Source organism: Rhinopithecus roxellana, chromosome 14 (assembly GCF_007565055.1).
Source record: "Rhinopithecus roxellana isolate Shanxi Qingling chromosome 14, ASM756505v1, whole genome shotgun sequence".
Classification (NCBI taxonomy): Eukaryota; Metazoa; Chordata; class Mammalia; order Primates; family Cercopithecidae; genus Rhinopithecus; species Rhinopithecus roxellana.
This window is the reverse complement of record NC_044562.1, coordinates 42,095,163-42,114,808: the sequence shown is the minus strand read 5'-3', so window position 1 is coordinate 42,114,808 and position 19,646 is coordinate 42,095,163. Positions and strand designations below refer to the sequence as shown.

The window sequence follows — 19,646 nt, the reverse complement described above, 5'->3', positions numbered from 1 at the left end:
TGGTCCCCAGTCCTGCTCTTCCTCATACTTTTTTCCCTATCTTAGGCAATGGAACTGTCATTCATCTGGGCAGCCAGATGAACCAGGAACCTTCATATTTTCCCTGACTTTCCACTTCTCTTTGCCTGGTCAGTTAGCAAATCTGGTAACGTTTTATCTCCTAAATCCACCTAAAATCCATTTATTTCTCCCTGTTGCCACCATCATCCACAACACCCATTCTTCATTGTTATGACTGTAGTCTTCTAATTAATCTTGCCTAATGCTCCTTCCCTCTGTAGCCTGTTCTTCACTCTGCTGCCAGGTTTTTTTTTTTTTTTTTTTTTAATAAAAAATACGACATTATTTAAAATACCTTAGTGACCCCCTTATTGAGCAGAAGATAAATTTTAACTTCTATTGCAAATGAGGAAAGAGACTTAATTGAAGCAACAAACTACTACTCTCACTTAGCTCCAGTTGCTCCACTTTTTCATTCCATGCTTTAGCCATGAAACTATTTGTCGTTCTCTAGACATTCCCACTCACTGAAGGCTCTTTGCCTTTTAAATGTTGTTCCCTATGTTTATAATGTTTTTTCTCTTCTTTGCCAGGTACACTCAATGCAAACACTACCATTTTCTGAAACACTCTTGACTTCTCCTGTTGCCAGTTATAGTTACACACATCAGCTTGAATCCCTGTTCTATTGCATCAACATTTCTGAGCTATGCTTTCCTCATTATACCTGATCCCCAGGCAGGTTGTGAAGAGATGAGATAGCATGTTGTATGTATAAAGCGTGACATGAAGTAAATGCAAAATAAATGTGTTTCTATTATTTCTACTTTAGCATTCTTAATGCTTCATTTTCTGTTTGCCATAAAAGTTATTTGAATAATTATAATTTAGCATATGTGTACTTGTTTGAGTAACGTGGGTTTCTGAATATAAAGTTAGAGAGAGAAGCTTGGGTGTAGTTTGCCCCTGAATTTCCTTATTTCCAAAAAGTCATAACAAATATTACCAGCATTGGTAACACATTTATCAATCCTCATAAGGAACTTACTAATTAAAATTCTGATCCCAAGTAGCTAATTAAATCATAAGCTCCCTAAGCCCCTCCATCTTCCACATGAGTAGATTTCATAGGTCTTAGATTGCTGTGTTTTATCTGCCACTTTGTAGTCCTGGACACCAGCAAGCCTAAGAACCAGGACACGTGACTTTATGAATGTCACAGTGAAACTCAAGTCACTTGATACTGTCTGAAAATCACTGGTACTTTCCTAGGCTTACAATTTATCATTTTGATGAGTTTGGGCCAGCAATGTTGACTAAGACAACAACAATTCTGAGGAGACACTCTGAATTTGCTACTCATTTTCAGGATTCTAATATATTTATGCAAATCCTGGGAAAAGTCATTATTTACCAAGTCATTATTTACCAAGGCACATCAGTCTATGGCTTTATGTGCCATTATTGTACAAATTAATAGAAAGGTAGGCTATTATATGAAACAGACATTAGAGATTATCTGAGATCTGTAATTTACAGATAAGAATACGAAGACTCATGGAGGTTATGGTCAAATGCAATACCTAACACAGGTCTTCCTGAGGATTAGTGTACAGCAACAAGGAGAACCAAGGATGCATTAAATCTCCGTTCTGAGATCTGCCCATCTACATGGAAATGCCTCAGTTCCAAGATATTGTAACCTGTTTCACAGGTATTAGCACAAGACAATGAAAACAGGCAAAAAAAAAGAAAAGAAAAGAAAAAGAAAAAAATGTCAAAGATCATGGAGAAAGTTACACTAGTTTCAAAGTTACATTAGATGTAAAATACAAATGTTAAAAAGTGACTTGACACCACTGAACAAATTTGACTGACTAGCTAGTTTTAGGAGTTATGAGTTTTACTAAGAATAATGGATGAGACATATCAAGATATCGCTTGAGTTTCTCATGCTACATCATATTTTTCTATCAAAATTTCCATTTCATTTAAAATTTTGAATATACCATAATATTTCTAGGCATTTGAGTATGGACAGTTTTATCAGAACAGCTTTTCTTTGACTCCTTAATTTTAAAAGGTTTGCTTTATTTGTAAGGTGTGTTTTTAACTTCTTAGAACAATTTCCCAAGATAGAAATGTGGTGAATTTCATAATAAAAGTCATTAGAAACATTAATTCATTTACCAGAAATGAGATTGAGGTGGAGCTTGCAGTAGAAATGGGAACCCAAAATGTCTGCATATTCTGTTAAGCATGAGGGGACACCGAGTGTAGCAATTTACTGGTGGGAACTCTGGCCTCCAGTAGGATTCTACTGTCTTGTATTTGACAGTTTCAAAAACATCCTACACTCTAATGCTTTAAAAACACAATGCAAAAGAGGAATGACCAATAATAGACATTGGTAGATCAGGATAATATGACAAATTGGATGAATTGACAGGCAGGTGGTGAATAATTTTAACATGACCCTAAAAGTAGTGGAAGGATGTTTGCACATTGACACTTCTCTAAAGGCAGATGGATATGCATGACCTGAGTTTTTAGACAGGTGTCAGGAATATTGATGGGTAGTACGAGGATGATCATTTTCTTGGCACTGTTGCAATAGACAGTTTGCATGATTAATGATGCATCTTAGTCTTTTTTTCTTTTTTCCTCCTGGGGCAAAAAGGGATATGAACCTTTGTTACTCCAAGGAATGTAAGAATTTTGCCTGAAGGGTAAGACAGGAGAACTTTAGTCACCTAAAAGCACCATATGCTTTCTACAGGTGAAGAAATAGTGGTAAAATATACAAGTGCTCTTGACATGTAAGATGACAGTGCCTGGCAGAACGATTATAACATGCCTCTTATTAAGAGGGGTCTACCCCAGGGCATAGGAGCCTTGCACAGCTCTGAAGTACAGAGCCCAGTAAACCTGGGCTCTGACAAAAGTGAGAGCAAACTGTGGCTCTGGGATACATCTGAAGACATACAATGTTTGAATGAATATTAAGAACCACTCAAAGGAAAGAGAATAGGACTAAAGCAGGAAATAAGAGGTGAGATCATCTGCCTAATGTTTGTATTCATTTCAAGTTTTTAGAGACAATTTTGATTCAAATCAATTCAATATTGTTTCTGGAAGGTGAATCCAGTGAGAAACAACTCTTCTTTTCCAAGAATAATATTGTTTGCTCAGTTTTTTAAAATGTCACATACAGCAATGAATGAACTATGTTATTTCAAGGCTCAACATGTAATCCAAAGTCGAATAATAGTTGGTAGATGTATTCCGCTAAACCCTAGTAGTCTATCTGCTGAAAATATTATGTTAATTAAAGGTAATATAAGCTATGGAGGTAAACTTCGTAAGTTCTTTTTTTCTTTTATTTTTCTTTTTAAAGTAATAAAGGGCACTCTTGGAAATCAAGTCCAGTGAAAAAATGTTGTTAATTAAAAAAATGAATTTCCTTTTTATACAAGGGACATTAGCTACTGGATTAGGTGATTAAGAAAAGTTAGAAAATCTGTTTTTCCAAAGTTAATCTAAGTTTATCCAAACAAATTTAAAAGTAGAATAAAGTCTCATTTATATGATGGGAGGGGTTAGAATTTAATCTTCATGAACACCAGTAACTACATTCGTGACTTCCTTACTTTCTGTTTACCCAGAGAGAGAACAAGAGCTACAACTTAAAATCCTTCCTTTGATGATACTGGAAAAGTTTATGTTTCTATTGACTGAGAAAAAAGCTCAATGAAATCCCTGAAATGAGGGAATGAAATGTAGGAATGATGGGGTTTGTAATATGCTCTTAACATTTTAAACTCATAAATTTAATTGGCATTACTATTACATTCAAATTATATGATAGATTTCTCTTCTAAGGCTAAATAATATCATCTTAGACTAACATAGTATACTTTGTGCTCACATTCTGAAACAGTCTAAACATGTTGAGCCCAATAAACTCTTCCATTACTTAGAAACACATTAGGGGAGGGGAAAAAAGAAACTCATTGTAATAATATGAACAGTTGCTCCAAAGAGCCCTTATGCTTTTGGGAAATGGAGTTTGAATGAGATTTAAGCCAATCAGTGGGGAACAGAACTACTTGGAGCATAAATTCGAAGCTTTATATACATATATATAAACATACATTTAAAAAAAGAGTCCATCATCCTTATCATCTAATTTTTAAAAATATTACCCAATAAATATACTGATACACAAAAATGGGAAAATAAAAAGGTAGAATTGAAAATCTTCAGTCTGAATTTTGTTAAGATTAGATCAGATTATGCTATCTAAATGAAACAATTACTTCTATCTAGAAAATACAAATTTTATGACAATATGAAAAACACTTAGAATGAGGCATATCCATAACCTAAATCGTTGTCAATAATAATCTCTTACAATTCCATAGTGAGTTATATCTCACAAAGGGCTTTCATATCTGAAACATAGGAAAAAGGAAAAAAAAAGAGATATAGATAAAATCTTTATTTTACAGATCCTCAGCGAAGTTATATAACATTTATAAATTTAGCAGCTAGGTATAGAATTTAGTTTTTTTTGATAATTTGTTCCATGTATTTTTCACAAAACCAAAACATTTCAGTAGGAACTAACAAATCACATATAGAATAACATTCACAAAATAGATTATAAATAATTGTATATTATTTCACCAGTCTATATCAGAGGGAGTTACCTCAGTTTTTCTTCTGATGACTTTTAGCATAAAACTAGTGAAGATAAAAAATAAAACAACTGTTCCATCTTTCAGAGATAGTCTGTTTACACAAAACATTGTAAGTTTTCTGAAACATTAACACAAATTTATCAGACAGTTTATTAACCAACTCCTCCTTCTTAGATATTTTTCCCAGTAAAAGAGCAATGGTGCACATACTGTATGAATAGGTAGTGGTACAATCTAAGACAGAAAATAACATTGCTGTGAAAGTTATTCATTTGTTTCAATACTACGGTAATTACTGTAGCAAAGCCTTGCTCGTTTATCATTTCCTGTTGTCTTTGCTATTTTTTCAAGCTGTCTTTTTAAACAAATATCCTCATTGTCCTTGTCGCAAGACCAATAACTTTATTTCGGTAGGTAAGACAGCACACCAATACAGTCAGGTCTATTCCTGTTCCAAGGAGGGTCTGTTACTGGGAGCCACCTAACATTATTGCACATTCCTGTCCTACCCAGAAGAATGTGACACAGTGTAGCTGGGTACTAAGTTGCCATTTAAGAACCTCTTCAGGTTCCCGGTCTCTTTGAGCTATGAAAGTTTTCATGAATACTTCAGTTCTAATGGCATACCAAACATTTTGTTCCATGAACAACACAACAGTTTTAAAAATTGCCATTGAGTGTTTATTGCCATTGAGTGTTTTAATAGAATTTAACCAGTTGGTTTTAAATATATTTCTATGAGCCAAGGCTTACAAAAATGTATAAAGAGGAAGTGCCCAGATAAAAAGAAGCTTTGAAATGGTTGCTATTGCCTCCTTAAAAATCATCATTAAACAGTCTTTCAAACAGTCAGTGTTTGGCTCAGTGATTTAGTCAAAATTTGTAAGAAGTAGCTAAAATGAACAAAAGGATGACATGGCTTTGAACAGAAGAAAAGCAGGGACCCAAGTTATGCAAATACTAGTTAGGAATACTGAATAAGATAAGCGATCCAATTATGTCTATGAGACTTTCCTCAATAACCTATAACTAAAAGAAAAACAACTTCTTGAGCCAGAAGAATTTTCATCATTCTAATGAGCCTTTGTAGAGACAGATATTGCTTCTTATTTGTGAAACCTCACATTTCTATTTTGGGACAACTATCATTTATTTTATTTTATTTATTTATTTTTTAAGCGGGGCTGAGTGTGGTAGCTCACGCCTGTAATCCCAGCATTTTGGGAGGACAAGGTGGGCAGATGACAAGGTGAGGAGTTGCAGACCAGCCTGACTAACAAGGTGAAACCCTGTCTCTATTAAAAATACAAAAATTAGCCAGGCATGGTGGTGCATGCCTGTAATCCCAGCTACTCAGGAGGCTGAAGCAGGAGAATCACTAGAACCGGGGAGGCAGAGGTTGCAGTGAGCTGACATTGTGCCACTGCACTCCAGCCTGGGCGACAGAGTGAGACTCTGCCAAAAAAAAAAAAAAAAAAAAAAAAAAAGTGGGGTAGATGTGTGTGTTTGAAGCAACAAGATGAAAAGAACCTTGGACTAAGCTGGTGATCTTCATTCTGGGATTTTATCTCCTTTTGGGGAACGGGAGAATTAAGGAATGATTAGGCAGGCCAACTCTGTACTCCACAATGCCTCCTAACTTCTAGACCTCATCTGATACGTACTTTCCCCTAATCTCTAGCACCAAAAAGCAGGATTTTAAACACAACACGATTGGCATTCTGGCTGAATAATGTTGTCCTGTGCGTTGTAGGATGTACAGCCGTATATCTGGCCTCCACCCACTAGATGCCAGCAGTACTTACTCCTGCCCCTTCCCCAGACAATCAAAAATGTCTTCAGATATTGCCAATGTCCCCTGAATGGGAGGTGCCAGGGAAGTGAGGAGGAGGAAGGTTGGTAGAGGCAAAATTGCTCCAGTTGAGAACTGCTGCCATAAGGTGATGGTCAACAATTGCCCCTCAATCATGGTTTCTGAACTAAAGCTATATACTTTGTTATAGAACTCGAAAGTTGGAAAGACAACATCATAATCTTACTTTCTTTTTACTTTTTTTTTTTTTTTTTTTGAGACAGAGTCTCACTCTGTTATTCAGGCTGGAGTACAGTGGCATGATCTTGGCTCACCGCACCCTTGGCCTCCGGGACTCAAGCTAGCCTATCACTTTAGCCTCCTGAATAGCTGGGACTACAGGCACATGCCACCACACCCAGCTAATTTTTGTATTTTTTGTACAGACAGGATTTCACCATGTTGCCCAGGCTGCTTAATCTTATTTTCAAATGTTACTGATGAGAAAACAGGTTCTGAGAGGCTAAGTAACTAAATTTAGGTGAATTAGAATAGAGATGAGACTAAGTCAAAAGTTCGGCATCCTATTCCAAGCTCTTTCTCCTACAAAATGCTGTTTGTAAGTCATTGGCTCTAAAATCCAAATGAAATTAAAAATATGATTATCCATGTCATTGGAGAATAGCCTTGTAGAGAATCCAAAACAACAGATAACACACATATAATTTCTAGGTGATTTTGGAATGAACTAAAATGAGCCTATTCCAGTGGTATTATTTTCCTGATGATTATAATGATGATGATAATCATGATTATAATGAAGATGATAATGGTTTTCTTAGGATAACATTACAATTAGCTGTGTTTCCTGAGTACGTATCAATTCATGGCAAGATGAACAGCTCGGAAGTATGCTAAGCTATAGAAAACAACCAGCTTTAAAGTTAGAATATAGCACTGACAATCTTCTTAGGTACATAAGCATTAATAGTTGCCTATCACTGTTGATAGAATGTTAGACTTACTCTTAATTTTTCTACGTATAGAAGACAATGTGGACACTTTATTAAAACTACCTTACAGATAAGTTTCCCTGGTCTGCCTGTTGGTTGTTTCTCATGCTTTATAGCTATATTTCATTAAAAATAAAAAATCAATAACCAAAGGCATATGTGCCAGCTGTAGGGAATGAGTGAGTGGCTAGGGGTGTGATGATAGCTCAGAGATTATTTCAAACAACAGGAAACCTTCAACTTCCCTGGTGCTCTTTAAATAATAGAAAAGTAAATAGGAAAAAAATCCAGTGGTGCAAGCTTTGTAGAATAATTTTGACAGTACATGAACAGCCAATCTGCAGAAGTGGATTTGGATGCGTACTGCCTGACAAAACACTGATCGCTTGTTGGTTTAAAGTCTATAGACTAATAACATGGTCTTTCTGGAATACTTAATTTCTAGAGGACAAATGGAGCTTGATTTTAGTCTTCATTTTATGAATACTTAAAAAATATTGACTTTTTTAGCTAAACAGACATTTATTTTCATTAGTAAATGAAATTTTGAAAGACATACTTTTGGAAGTGAGTTTTCTAACGTATGACACACAGCTTTCAACCTCAGAAAATGCGAAAGAAAGATTAAAGGCAGAGTTTTTTTTTTTTTTAACCGTGTGAAATATATTTTACAGGAACATTATGTAATGCTATCAAACATTGATAATGCATCAATAACTCTCTGCAGAAATGCAGGATAATTAATACATTCACTCTGTGTTTTATTAAGTTAAACATTAACAGCGTCACCATAAAAGGCATTTGCTAGCATACATGCTGATTTACCATAGGAAAAACTATTCACTTTTCTTTGTTATTGGCCAAACCTCTTTAAATTATATGTTAAAAAATGCCTTTCAAAGTTAACTTTGTGTAAAAACATTTGCAGGTTTCCCACTGCAGAAGGACAATGGCAATCCAATGAGGACTGAGATATACACTAAAATGGTCATTTCTTGGGGGCTACTGAGCTAGAGACCCCAGAGGAGCTGAGGCTTAAAGTCATGAAATGTTCTGTGAGACCAGGCCTCAATTTTATCCTGATTAAATTTACTATACCTGAGAAAACAGGTGAACTGGGTGGGAGGGCACCCAGAAATGGAAACTCAGACCAAGGTCAAGAATGTTAGAACAAGTTCTGACAGTCGGGGAGGAAGTCCTAGCCAAGAACAGTTATTTGTCCTACTTTGAGGGCAGTGGTATCTCTATTGTGTTGACATTTGCATCAGGCTGTTTTAGCTTGATGCCTTAAACATCTAAAGAATATACGCTCTTGTTAGGCTCACCAAGTAACCTCAGTATAACTGGGCTTCTCAGGCAATTCAACTCTAGGAAGAGAAGACACTGGCCAGAGGATGTAAATTGTCTGTGAACATTAACATTTCTGAGTGAAAATTTAGATATCTGAGTCTACAAGTCTGAGAGTGATACCTGCCTCGATCATGAATTTAGTCACTATGCAAAGTATAATTCTGGCATTATCCTGTCCAATTCTCCATCTTGCACCAAATCATCAGACCCACAATGTGCTGCCCTTGTTGCTTCTCCACCCTCGATTAAGCTCATCTCTCTGCCCCCAACTTCCAAAAACTTCCCAAAGCTCACCCAGAACTGTGCTCCAGAATTGGCAAATTCCCTTCTAGCCTCAGATGCTTCTATGAAATTCTCACCTTTCTTCTTGCATAGTGAAACACTAGATTTTTCTGAGAATACCAACCCCCTTCCACCCTCTCACAAAGTGGCTGTATTTTCTACCCTCCTCCCCTGCACTTGAGGACTCACAGGTGGAGTACTGTCCTCCTTAATCCTCATTACTGTTCCTAGATGACTAGGCCACCACTTCCCTCAAGCCTTAGCACTGATTTCTACATTCTTGTTATGCCTGGAGTTTGGTCTACAAGTTTGGTTCCTTTTGATTATATCCAAGTTCAAAAGAAAAAGTGTAAGTGTTTTCTGAATGAACAACTGGAGGAAACAAGCTACAACCATGAGACAAATCGCTGTTTAGAAATGTCATTTCTTTGAGAGAATTTTGTTTTATAGACGTTTTAAGACATTTTTAGTTGATAATGTTTATACAGAGTTTCAAGTCACTAAGATGTGAAAACTGCATTTTTAATGCTCTTAATAATGTGGGCTTATATATTTGGGGCATGTCAGACTCTTTAATAAAAGCAGCAAATCAAAGTGCTCAGAATAGTGTGTGTGTGTGTGTGTGTGTGTGCACGCGCACTGTTTTTGTTTGAGATGGCTTAAATTCTATTTACTAGGTTTATGGAAAACATTGTGCCTGGAAATTATACAGAGCATTGGGATATATCCTACTCTTCTTTAAGCTTCATACATTCTACCTGCACTTACACTATTCTTCCTAGGAATGGAAATAACGTAAACTTGAGGTAAAAAGATAAATTAAGGTGGAGAATTACGTCACTTTCACTAGCAATTATCTAGAGTCTGAACTCACATAGCTTTTATCTCTTTGTCTTCCATACTAAATAGACCTGTCTTTTCTTTACTGTGAGTTCATTAAAAACATTTGTTTTGATCTCTTTGCGGGGTGTGTGTATGTGAATTATTGACGTATGAACATTAACATTTCTGAGTGAAAACGATGTTTTACATAAACAGAAATAAATTTCCATTTATCACATTCCTTTTGTAAAAGAATGACTATGTAGGTCCTCTAAACATATGCACTCGAGTAGAAGCGATTGATTTTAAAGGTTACATTGAGGAAAGCATATGACATCGTCATTCTGCAGGTGTGTCATAAGCTATGTCTTCCTACTGAATTTCTATTTGAATTTCATGTTGTAATAATCTCATGGTCATATTATTAATATTTTATATGATCTAAATATACCATACATAAATTATGTTGACGGGAGGAAAATCAGAAAATTTGCTTTGTGAATATTTATGTGCTGAAAACTTATAAATAAGTATTCAATAAATATTTCTTTATAGATGAATTAAAAAGTCAGCCAAGGTCTCTTGCAACAAGCTGTTATATGACTTGGGCAGAAAAAATAATCCAGAAACTTCTTGTAATTGTATGAGTCCATAAGGGATAATATATGTATAAAAACTCCGAACACATATCATACCGACAGACTATATTCCATAAAATGTGCTCTATTTCCCATAAAAATCAATTGTCTTCAATTTTCAGACCAAAAGGAAAGTAACAACAATAGCTAGCTTGTTAATTTGGTTGTTAATGCCTTATATCATGTCTTTTAATTTAAACTTCAATCCTTTGGAAGTAGACTTATTATCTCCATTAAACAGATCAAGAAACTGAGGCTTCAACTAATCAAGAAACTGAGGCTTCAACTAATTTAATAAGGTTAAATCACCACAATAGCATGACCAATGTTTAAACTCAGTTCCCTCTAATCTTGTGGTTACAACCACTAAACCAGCTGCTGCACACTTATGGCAGAGAAGAGTAGATAAGTAACACGGCAAGGTGAACAATTTGTTTCAGAAAGGAGCATTTCAAATAGAAAAAAGTGCACATAAATGATGCAGGATGCGTTTATGAACTGGCGCATAAATACAAAGTTTTCCAGAGTGTCTACCAGGGCCCAAGGCAACTCTTCAATGGAAAATCTTCATCTGTATTGCAAATACCATTTCTGTGTTTATCTATAACCATGAACATAACATAATATTACAGATGACTGGCTACATGATTTTACGGGGAAAACAACGAAGGCACAGAAGTTCAAGAGAGCAGGAAAAATTGTGAGTTAGAGTTCATAGAAAGCTTTATGAATTTTGCAGCACTCTAATGTAAATCCCAGAGGGGAAAATACTTGCAATGAGACACTTTCCCTCAGAAATCTTGAAAAAATCTTGACATCTTAATTCATTTCCTAGGCTTAAATATTCTAGGCTAGTCTGGTGGCACTGTAATAGCCTGGGCAAACATTTTTATTTATTTCACTGTTGATACCAATATTTGTGCTACAAGCTGCTGTCTGCATTTGCTGCTATTTATTTATTTCCTACAGATCAAATTATTGGCCCAGACAAAACATGGTTTCTGGTGAAGTGCTCCTTGTGTTCATGAGCAAATGGAAAAAGCTTCCATTTTAAGTGTAGGTTTTTGCCACATGACTGAATTAATTCATGTTATAAATATATGAAATCATTTGATATTCATGCCTGTATATGTAGAGTTGAGGCATAATCAAGGCAAATATTAGGTAAATCAAGCAAGCACCCTATTTACACAGGTAGGCAGTAAATATGTCAAAATACTGTGTCCCGTTCCAGCTTAGCCACTTAGCTTCTTTGAGACTTAATTTTATTTCCTCTAGTATTTGTACACTTAGTGCTTTACTGGGTTGACATAGAACACATGAAGCAATGTGAGTGAATCTTAGTAAATCTATGATGTATCAAATATGGCTAAAATTTTTTATTTTGTTTTTTTAATTTTTATTTATTTATTTTTTATTAAAGCAGGATTACTCGGTAGCAAACACTTTCCTCTTGTTTTCTCTTCTCTATGTGGAAAAATAGGAAATAGAACAAGGAAAAATTTGAAAGCAAACATATATCACTTATAGGATGTGTAGAATATATAGACTTGAGTAACTCTTTTGAGCATCTCACAAAAGGTAACATCATGATGAAATATTTTTGGGTCTGTGATGAACCCTCAGGGTGCAGAGTCGGTCCCAAAGCTGGGACTTGTTAGGTAGTGACACTTCTTCCCTGGTCCTCACACTTGCTGGATTCTGGAATTAGCAATGATGGTTTTAACCTTAGTTCTATCACATACTCTTTTTACTTAATCTCCCTGAACCTCAAATCTCACCTGTCAAAAGCATATAGTATCTCTTTCACATGTCCGTTGTGAAGACTGAAGGAGACAGTATATATGAAAAGGCTTTGTAAATTGCAGTGGTTTCTACAGAGAACAATTATTAGGACAACTCACTTAAACTATCTAGATACCTTTTCCAGAGGTCAGCTCCCTCTTAATGTGGAAAAATGGGTTGATGGAATATTACTAATAGGATGGATAGAATTTCGCTTAACTTTTTCTGATTTCTTTCTTCCATATTTCAGACCTGAGATTAATGTATAAATTATTGCTTGAAGATAAGGAATGGAAATTTTCCTAAAAATAAATATTACAAGAAATAATGAATTGCCACAGTATAATGTTCAACAAGTAAACACAGGAACTCGACGCAGGCCTGTAGCTAGACTCAGAGCTAGGGAGGCCCTGTCTCCCTTCTGAGGACATGAAATCCAGGACTTAACGTTTTTCATGAACAGCTACTAAAAGCAGGGGAAATATCTTCTCCCCACATACATACTATAATCCAGCATAGTCTTTATCTTAATGTTACTCCTGTTCCTGTTTAACCTATGTATACATGAGGAAAATAAGCTAAACATGCTCCTCCTCATAGCCATTTCCACTGTAATTTATTTATTTTTTCCAATTTGGAAATACCCATAAATGAAAGTCATTACTTTAGTCTGTCATAGAAACACTATCCTTGAGTTATACATATTTTAATTCTATGCTCTAGGATGTTGTCAAAAATTGATTTAAAAAATTCCCAGCCATACGGAGAGCCTCTTGGCATATTTTGTAAAAATCATTGTTGAAGATTTTATTCATTTTATGTTTTTCGGTGATGCCTTGTAGAAAGATCTATGCTAAATAGTTCCTTTATAATTTAGCATAGAGAAACTTTGTCTTTCATCTCTGAACTTATTTTTTGTTTCTTTTTTATCAGACAATAAAGATCTTAAGTTTCATTTAGCAGATACCTATGTTGATTTGTTCACCTTTGTAAACCCCAGGACAGGGGCTTGCATATTGCAGTGACTCTGCAAATATTTGCTGAATGAATTGATTCAACCGTAATTTCTTTCTTTCTTTTTTTTTTTTTTTTGAGACAGAGTCTCGCTCTGTCGCCCAGGCTGGAGTGTAGTGGCCGGATCTCAGCTCACTGCAAGCTCCGCCTCCCGGGTTCACGCCATTCTCCTGCCTCAGCCTCCTGAGTAGCTGGGACTGCAGGGGCCCACCACCTCGCCCGGCTAGTTTTTTGTATTTTTTTAGTAGAGACGGAGTTTCACCGTGTTAGCCAGGATGGTCTCGATCTTCTGACCTCGTGATCCGCCCGTCTCAGCCTCCCAAAGTGCTGGGATTACAGGCTTGAGCCACCAGCACCCGGCCTGATTCAACCATAATTTCTTCTTTTGTATTGGTTGCAAAGAAACTTAGGGCTAAATGCAGTAACTGTAATAGTCTATGTTGCTGGTATATTTATTTTCTTTAACAATTCTGATTTCATGTTTTCAATTTCTATTTAAACAATTTCAATTTAAACAATATGGAAGAAAAATATAAATGTATTTTAGTTATAAAACACTGCAAACTCTGAAAACTAGTATAGGATGTCATAAAATAAAAAACACTTTATTTTCTAGATAATTAAAACCAATATCATCTGACTTCATTTTATAAAGTATCTAACAACTTATAAAATTAAGTACATTTTTACTAGAAAAAATATAGCCTTTTTTTTTTGAAGCATGAACAAAGTTTTAGACAGAAAACACAATCAGAAAATATACATATATATACTGGATAAAGAAAAACAAATAGTTGAACTTCATTTTTTTTTCCATTAGAAGACATGAGGGGTATATATACACACACACACACATATATACACATATATATGAAAGAAAATGTTGCAAATTTCAAGAGGTGTAAAACATTTGCTATTTAAAAACTTCCCAAAGGACAGTTTAATTTTAGCAATTTAAAACAATGAAAAGCCTGGAAAGTCCTAGCTTCGTGGGTTTGTAAAATCTGTGTTCCCTGAATCTTTCTGTGGGTGTACAGACAGACTTAAATCTAAGCCCAAGTCTTATAGTGATGAAGGGAGAATAACATTAAATGGCCTGTTTAGCTCATTTGACAAGTATCCTGTCACTGGGCTTTGAAATGAAGAGATCCAAAGCCCTTTATTCAAAACTCAGTAATACCTTGGGTCTCATTAAAGGACAGAGGGTAGAATAGAGACCCAAATCAGATGCAACCAGAAAGTAATACTGGCAGGGATGATTGAGCAAATTCTTTGGTTTCCTGGTGCCGACTACATTTATGTGCCTTTGAGGATCATGGAATTCAGTCTCTGAGCAAGTCTGCCACACTCTAGTACACTGTACATATTAGTCTTGTTGAAGGCATTGCTCCCTTCGTTTGCATTTTTTGTACGTTTTAGTAATTCACCTCCTGCTGATCTTTGCTGGGATCTCTTTTAACTGATATTAAAAATGAGATACAATTAATTTATTTTAAGATTTAGGCTTTCTTTCAAGAAGATCTCCATTTTCTAATCAGAAACATGTGTTCCTGTATTAATGACTCTTAAAGTAGGCTCAAACAAAAAACTGGGAGAGATAAGTAAGGGTTTTTAATCTATAGTATTAATGACATATAAGGCAAAAATAAGAGTGTGTTAGATCCTTACTTCCCTCTGGTGGGAGAGTCCGTGAATCTGTGTCTAACACGGGAAGTGGCTGTGACATTCATTAAATGAGCTGTGAGCACACAGCAAACTTTGAGGGATAGGAGTCACACAGTTCCTGTTTTCTCTCCTTGGACAGATTTTAGCATGTGAAATAGAAATTAAGAGGACAATGACACATAGATTCTCTATTTGGTTCCTTTTAGTTTTTTCCAAAGTTCGTGTTCCCAAATTCAGGAAACTAAATACTATCGGAAGCTTGGAAATGTTGAGGAACATGACTATTACTTAAATGATTTCTAAAGAGGGTGTATATTGTATTCTAATGAAACCATTAATGAAGATAAATATGTCTAAAATAAATGTTTTGAGAATCTTGAAGTATGCAATCAGTGTTTAACCAGGAATTACAAGCTTCAATTGACATTATCTTTGTTCCTGTCTTAAACTTGGATTTCAACAAACATGTATTTTTCAAATTTACTTTTATCTTAAAAGTCTTTATTTAGAGTTTTCAGGATAAATCTGACATCAAACTAGAAGATCCTGGGCTACACTCAGTGACAGAAGAATTTTAATTTGCATGTATTAAAAATGTATTTTTTTCTTCCGTACCCAATAAAGCAATAAGATAGGAAAAACATGCCAATTAAGAACAGTGACACTCAATATTAGAGATAATCTGTTTAAAACCAAATCCATATATAAATACTTTTTGGAATAAAAATTCAATGATCAAATCTCTTTGAAATGGGCAAAATGTTAAACATGCAATATAAATGACTTTGAGAGACCAGTAGAATCTCTCATGATATTTATGGGAACAATTTTATAAATGCATATATATTTGTATAGTGACACAGATCAACTTGAAGAGTTCTTTGTTTCAGGAACAAAATTCTCAGGGAGAGGCTTGATTTTTCAGTGAGTACAAAGACGGATGGTTCACTAAAGAAGATATGCATAAATTCTACATTTTTGAAGATTTTTCCAAATGAATTAGTTTGCAAAGTAGGAATAAAGGTATTTTAATTGCAGTTAGTAGCAGTGGCTTATAATATCATCAAAATATAATAATTGTTTATAAAAATATAAACAATTTAAATTTGTTTTCATTTAAAATTTAAAACATATACAAGTAGCCTCAGACTTTGATTTTTCATTATTATCTTTTATTATTTTTAATAATATTTCTGTGGATCAGCATATCACAACGTACATTATTGGAAACATTAATACTGCAAAACATGCTGCAAAAATGTGTTATCAAACAACTTTGTTAAAAGCTGTGTATTATAAGGAACTATTTATAATTTTATTAGATATGATTATAGTATTGTAATTTTGTTAAAAAATTATTGATTTTTTTAAAGATGCATGCTAATGATTTTTTTTTTTTAAGATGCATGCTATTTGTGAATGAAATGATGAAATTTCCAGGATTTGCTTCCACATATTATGAAAACAGAGGAAAAGGATAGAGGTGAGGACAGGGATGGGTTAGCCACGGGTTGGTGTTACTGGGCTTGAATGATGAGTACTTGTGGGTTCAGTATGCTATAGAGCCTACATTTGTGTATTTTACCTTTATTTGAAATTCTCCACAACAAAAAGTAAAATAAATAAATAAAAGATGCATGTCTGTTAAATATTTTATAATGAACAAAAGAGCTGTGAGAAGTTCTGGGTAGAAAATCCATTTGTTTATATGAGCTCTTCCAAACTTATAGACCACTGAACTATTCTTTTCAAGGAACATCTGTAAATATCTCTCCTGGACACTTTGGGAATGGCTATATAATAGTAGAGCCAATGTTTTTCCATGTATAATTGTCCATGATAATTTGTCTTATAGCACATAAAAATTCCATCTATATATTGAAAAAACATTAAGATAAAAGGTGGGAAATGTTTAAAATATCTTTTATTTCCAAATTCTAAGAGATTTCAGATGTCTATAAGCATATTAACTATTTTTTTTTCAGTGTCATAGACATTTATCCTGTTGTTAAAGAAAACAAAATTTCAGAAAGAAAGAATAGATGGTAGTAAATATTTTAAAAGATAAGAAACTACTCTTTTTGATTGAATATTTGCCATAAATCTAGTTATGATTGCTTAATATCTAATTGAAAAGCTCTGCCTAAAAACTTCACATATCATTATCAACCTATATAATATTATTTATATATTTTATCCCAAATTTCTATAAAATTTAAGTATCTGTTAAAATTTCAGTTGCATACACATGAATTATTTCTTACTCTAGAAAAGTTAGATTAGCTAGAGACATTCTTCAAAGTGAAATAATTGCTAAATATGATTTATATTTTTATATAAGGTGCTTTATAATTTTGCATGTCTGAGAAACTACATTTTAGTATCAAAATAAGCTAAAGAAATTTACTATTAAGGCTGGGCGCGGTGGCTCAAGCTTGTAATCCCAGCACTTTGGGAGGCCGAGACGGGCGAATCACAAGGTCAGGAGATCGAGACCATCCTGGCTAACACGATGAAACCCCGTCTCTACTAAAGAATACAAAAAACTAGCTGGGCGAGGTGGTGGGCGCCTGTAGTCCCAGCTACTCGGGAGGCTGAGGCAGGAGAATGGCCTAAACCCAGGTGGCGGAGATTGCAGTGAGCTGAGATCTGGCCATTGCACTCCAGCCCGGGCGACAGAGCGAGACTCCGTCTCAAAAAAAAAAAAAAAAAAAAAAAAAAGAAATTTACTAATAAAAAAACTATATATACATTTTTAACTTTGCATCTAAATAAGACAACCTGCATTACTATTTGTAGCTGTCCTTTCTAGCTTTTTAGAGACTAGCAAATTTTTCTTTGTTGACCTTTACGAAAATTTAAACAAGAACACTTGCATTTATTACAATATATTGCCAAAAATTGCATTGATTTCCACTGATGCTATTAATTTGATGAATGTTTTGTTATTTGTACCATTTGCACAGTCAAAACAAGCTAATTATGTCTTAGTGACATTTTTGACAATTGCTTTAACTCTGGCAAAAAAAGTATGTCTTCTTTGCTTGAACAAAAAATTACTCTTGCCTAATGAAAGCTTGAACTAGGCAAGAGAAGACTGGCACATGTTAGAAGTCTTGCAAGTTTCACTTTGGAATAAGTGGTAAACAACCATTTCCCAGGACTCTCTTTTAATAGAAGAGCTCACATTTTGTAGAACAAAATATTATGTACCTGCATAATCTGTTCTTGCATAATGCCCATCTTCAGACTTAGTAGTTGTAGTTGTGTTATCTGTGTTAAAAAATTAACAATACACATTGATTAACTGTTGCCTAAATATGTAATATGAAACTTATATATTTCCTCCAACAATATCTTCATTGCAATTAAGGAATTTTTACAACTGGAGTTCTAAGCAACCTGTATACTAAGACAGATTTACAATGTCAATTTCTGTTTGAGAGCAAATAGTAAAATGAAGAGAGCTTTCTAAAGTTTGAGAAAAGAAGAAGATTCATAATTATAACTGAGAAAAATTGGGTAAAGGAGTAGCAAATCAAAAACTAAGAAAATGCTTGTTTCTGAACAAGAAAGAAAATAGAACATTCTAGTACCTTTTGCTTTTAAAAATGCATTTTAAATATTTGTACTGAATCAATACATAAAAATGAAGTGATTTGCTTTTAGTTTCAAGGATGTCTAATAAATTCTTAGATTCGTTTTAAAAATGTCTTTGACATTCTTTTTTCCCTTTGCAAGAAAATTGTCTGCTATCTTGTGAATATTAGCTTCTGTGTTTATGGCATTGTGACAATACAGTTCCATTGTATAGAGACAGATCTGGATGGTTGCTGAGAGCCCCTCAAAATCCTATAATTGACAAAAATGCTACAGTAGACTCTACGATCCATTGTAAATAAGAACTGCATTTTGGAAATAAAATAGCCGCCTAATAAGGAGTTTTCTTCACTTTTCATTTTTGCACAAAGACTAAAAACATTCTTTGAAATGAATTTTGGTATGAACATTACCTTGACATCGACCCAAAGACATGACTTCAATTTTCTCCTGTTTCTGACACGATGCTTCTTTGATTTGACATGCATTATCATAAGATTTCCCATCAGAAGCGCAGAGGGGATTGAAGTTGGTTTGAGAACAGTCAATATTACACACACACCTAAAAAAACCAGAGAAATAAAAACATGTAATATCAATAGTGTTGTTACCGCATTATAAATAAAACACAAATGAAAGAATTGCTAAGTTGACAAAATGCAAGTTGGCAAAATTGAATTGTATCCTTCCAGGGAAGTTCCTTCACTTTTCTACCTGAGAAGAAAAGAAACACAGAACTAATAGAAAATAATTCAAACAACTGAGCAATGGATAAAAAATGAAAAGGAAAAACTCAAAAATGATCATGAGTTAATCTCTGCCCTGGAACTTTAAAAACATGTACATAAATTTCCATGCTGATATCTGCAGAATAGGAATAGGCTGAGGTAGTCACGAAACTCTGCTTTAGAGTTTTCTTAAATTGAATCTTACTCTTTCTTCTTTTTTTGGGATATTTGACTGGTTAAAGCTTGTGGAAAAC

General features: G+C 34.4%; 1 protein-coding gene across 2 annotated transcripts in view; it reads right to left on the bottom strand.

The window, feature by feature from the left end:
• TMEFF2 (transmembrane protein with EGF like and two follistatin like domains 2) overlaps positions 1 to 19,646 on the bottom strand; it is a 250,244-nt gene that overhangs the window by 32,132 nt on the left and 198,466 nt on the right. For both annotated transcript variants that reach the window (XM_010388767.2, XM_010388766.2), the window contains exons 6-7: positions 19,078 to 19,226; positions 18,278 to 18,337 (exon numbers count right to left, since the gene is read on the bottom strand). In XM_010388767.2, the coding sequence (XP_010387069.2) occupies positions 18,278 to 18,337; positions 19,078 to 19,226 (209 nt within the window). The remainder of the gene's footprint in view (positions 1 to 18,277; positions 18,338 to 19,077; positions 19,227 to 19,646) is intronic.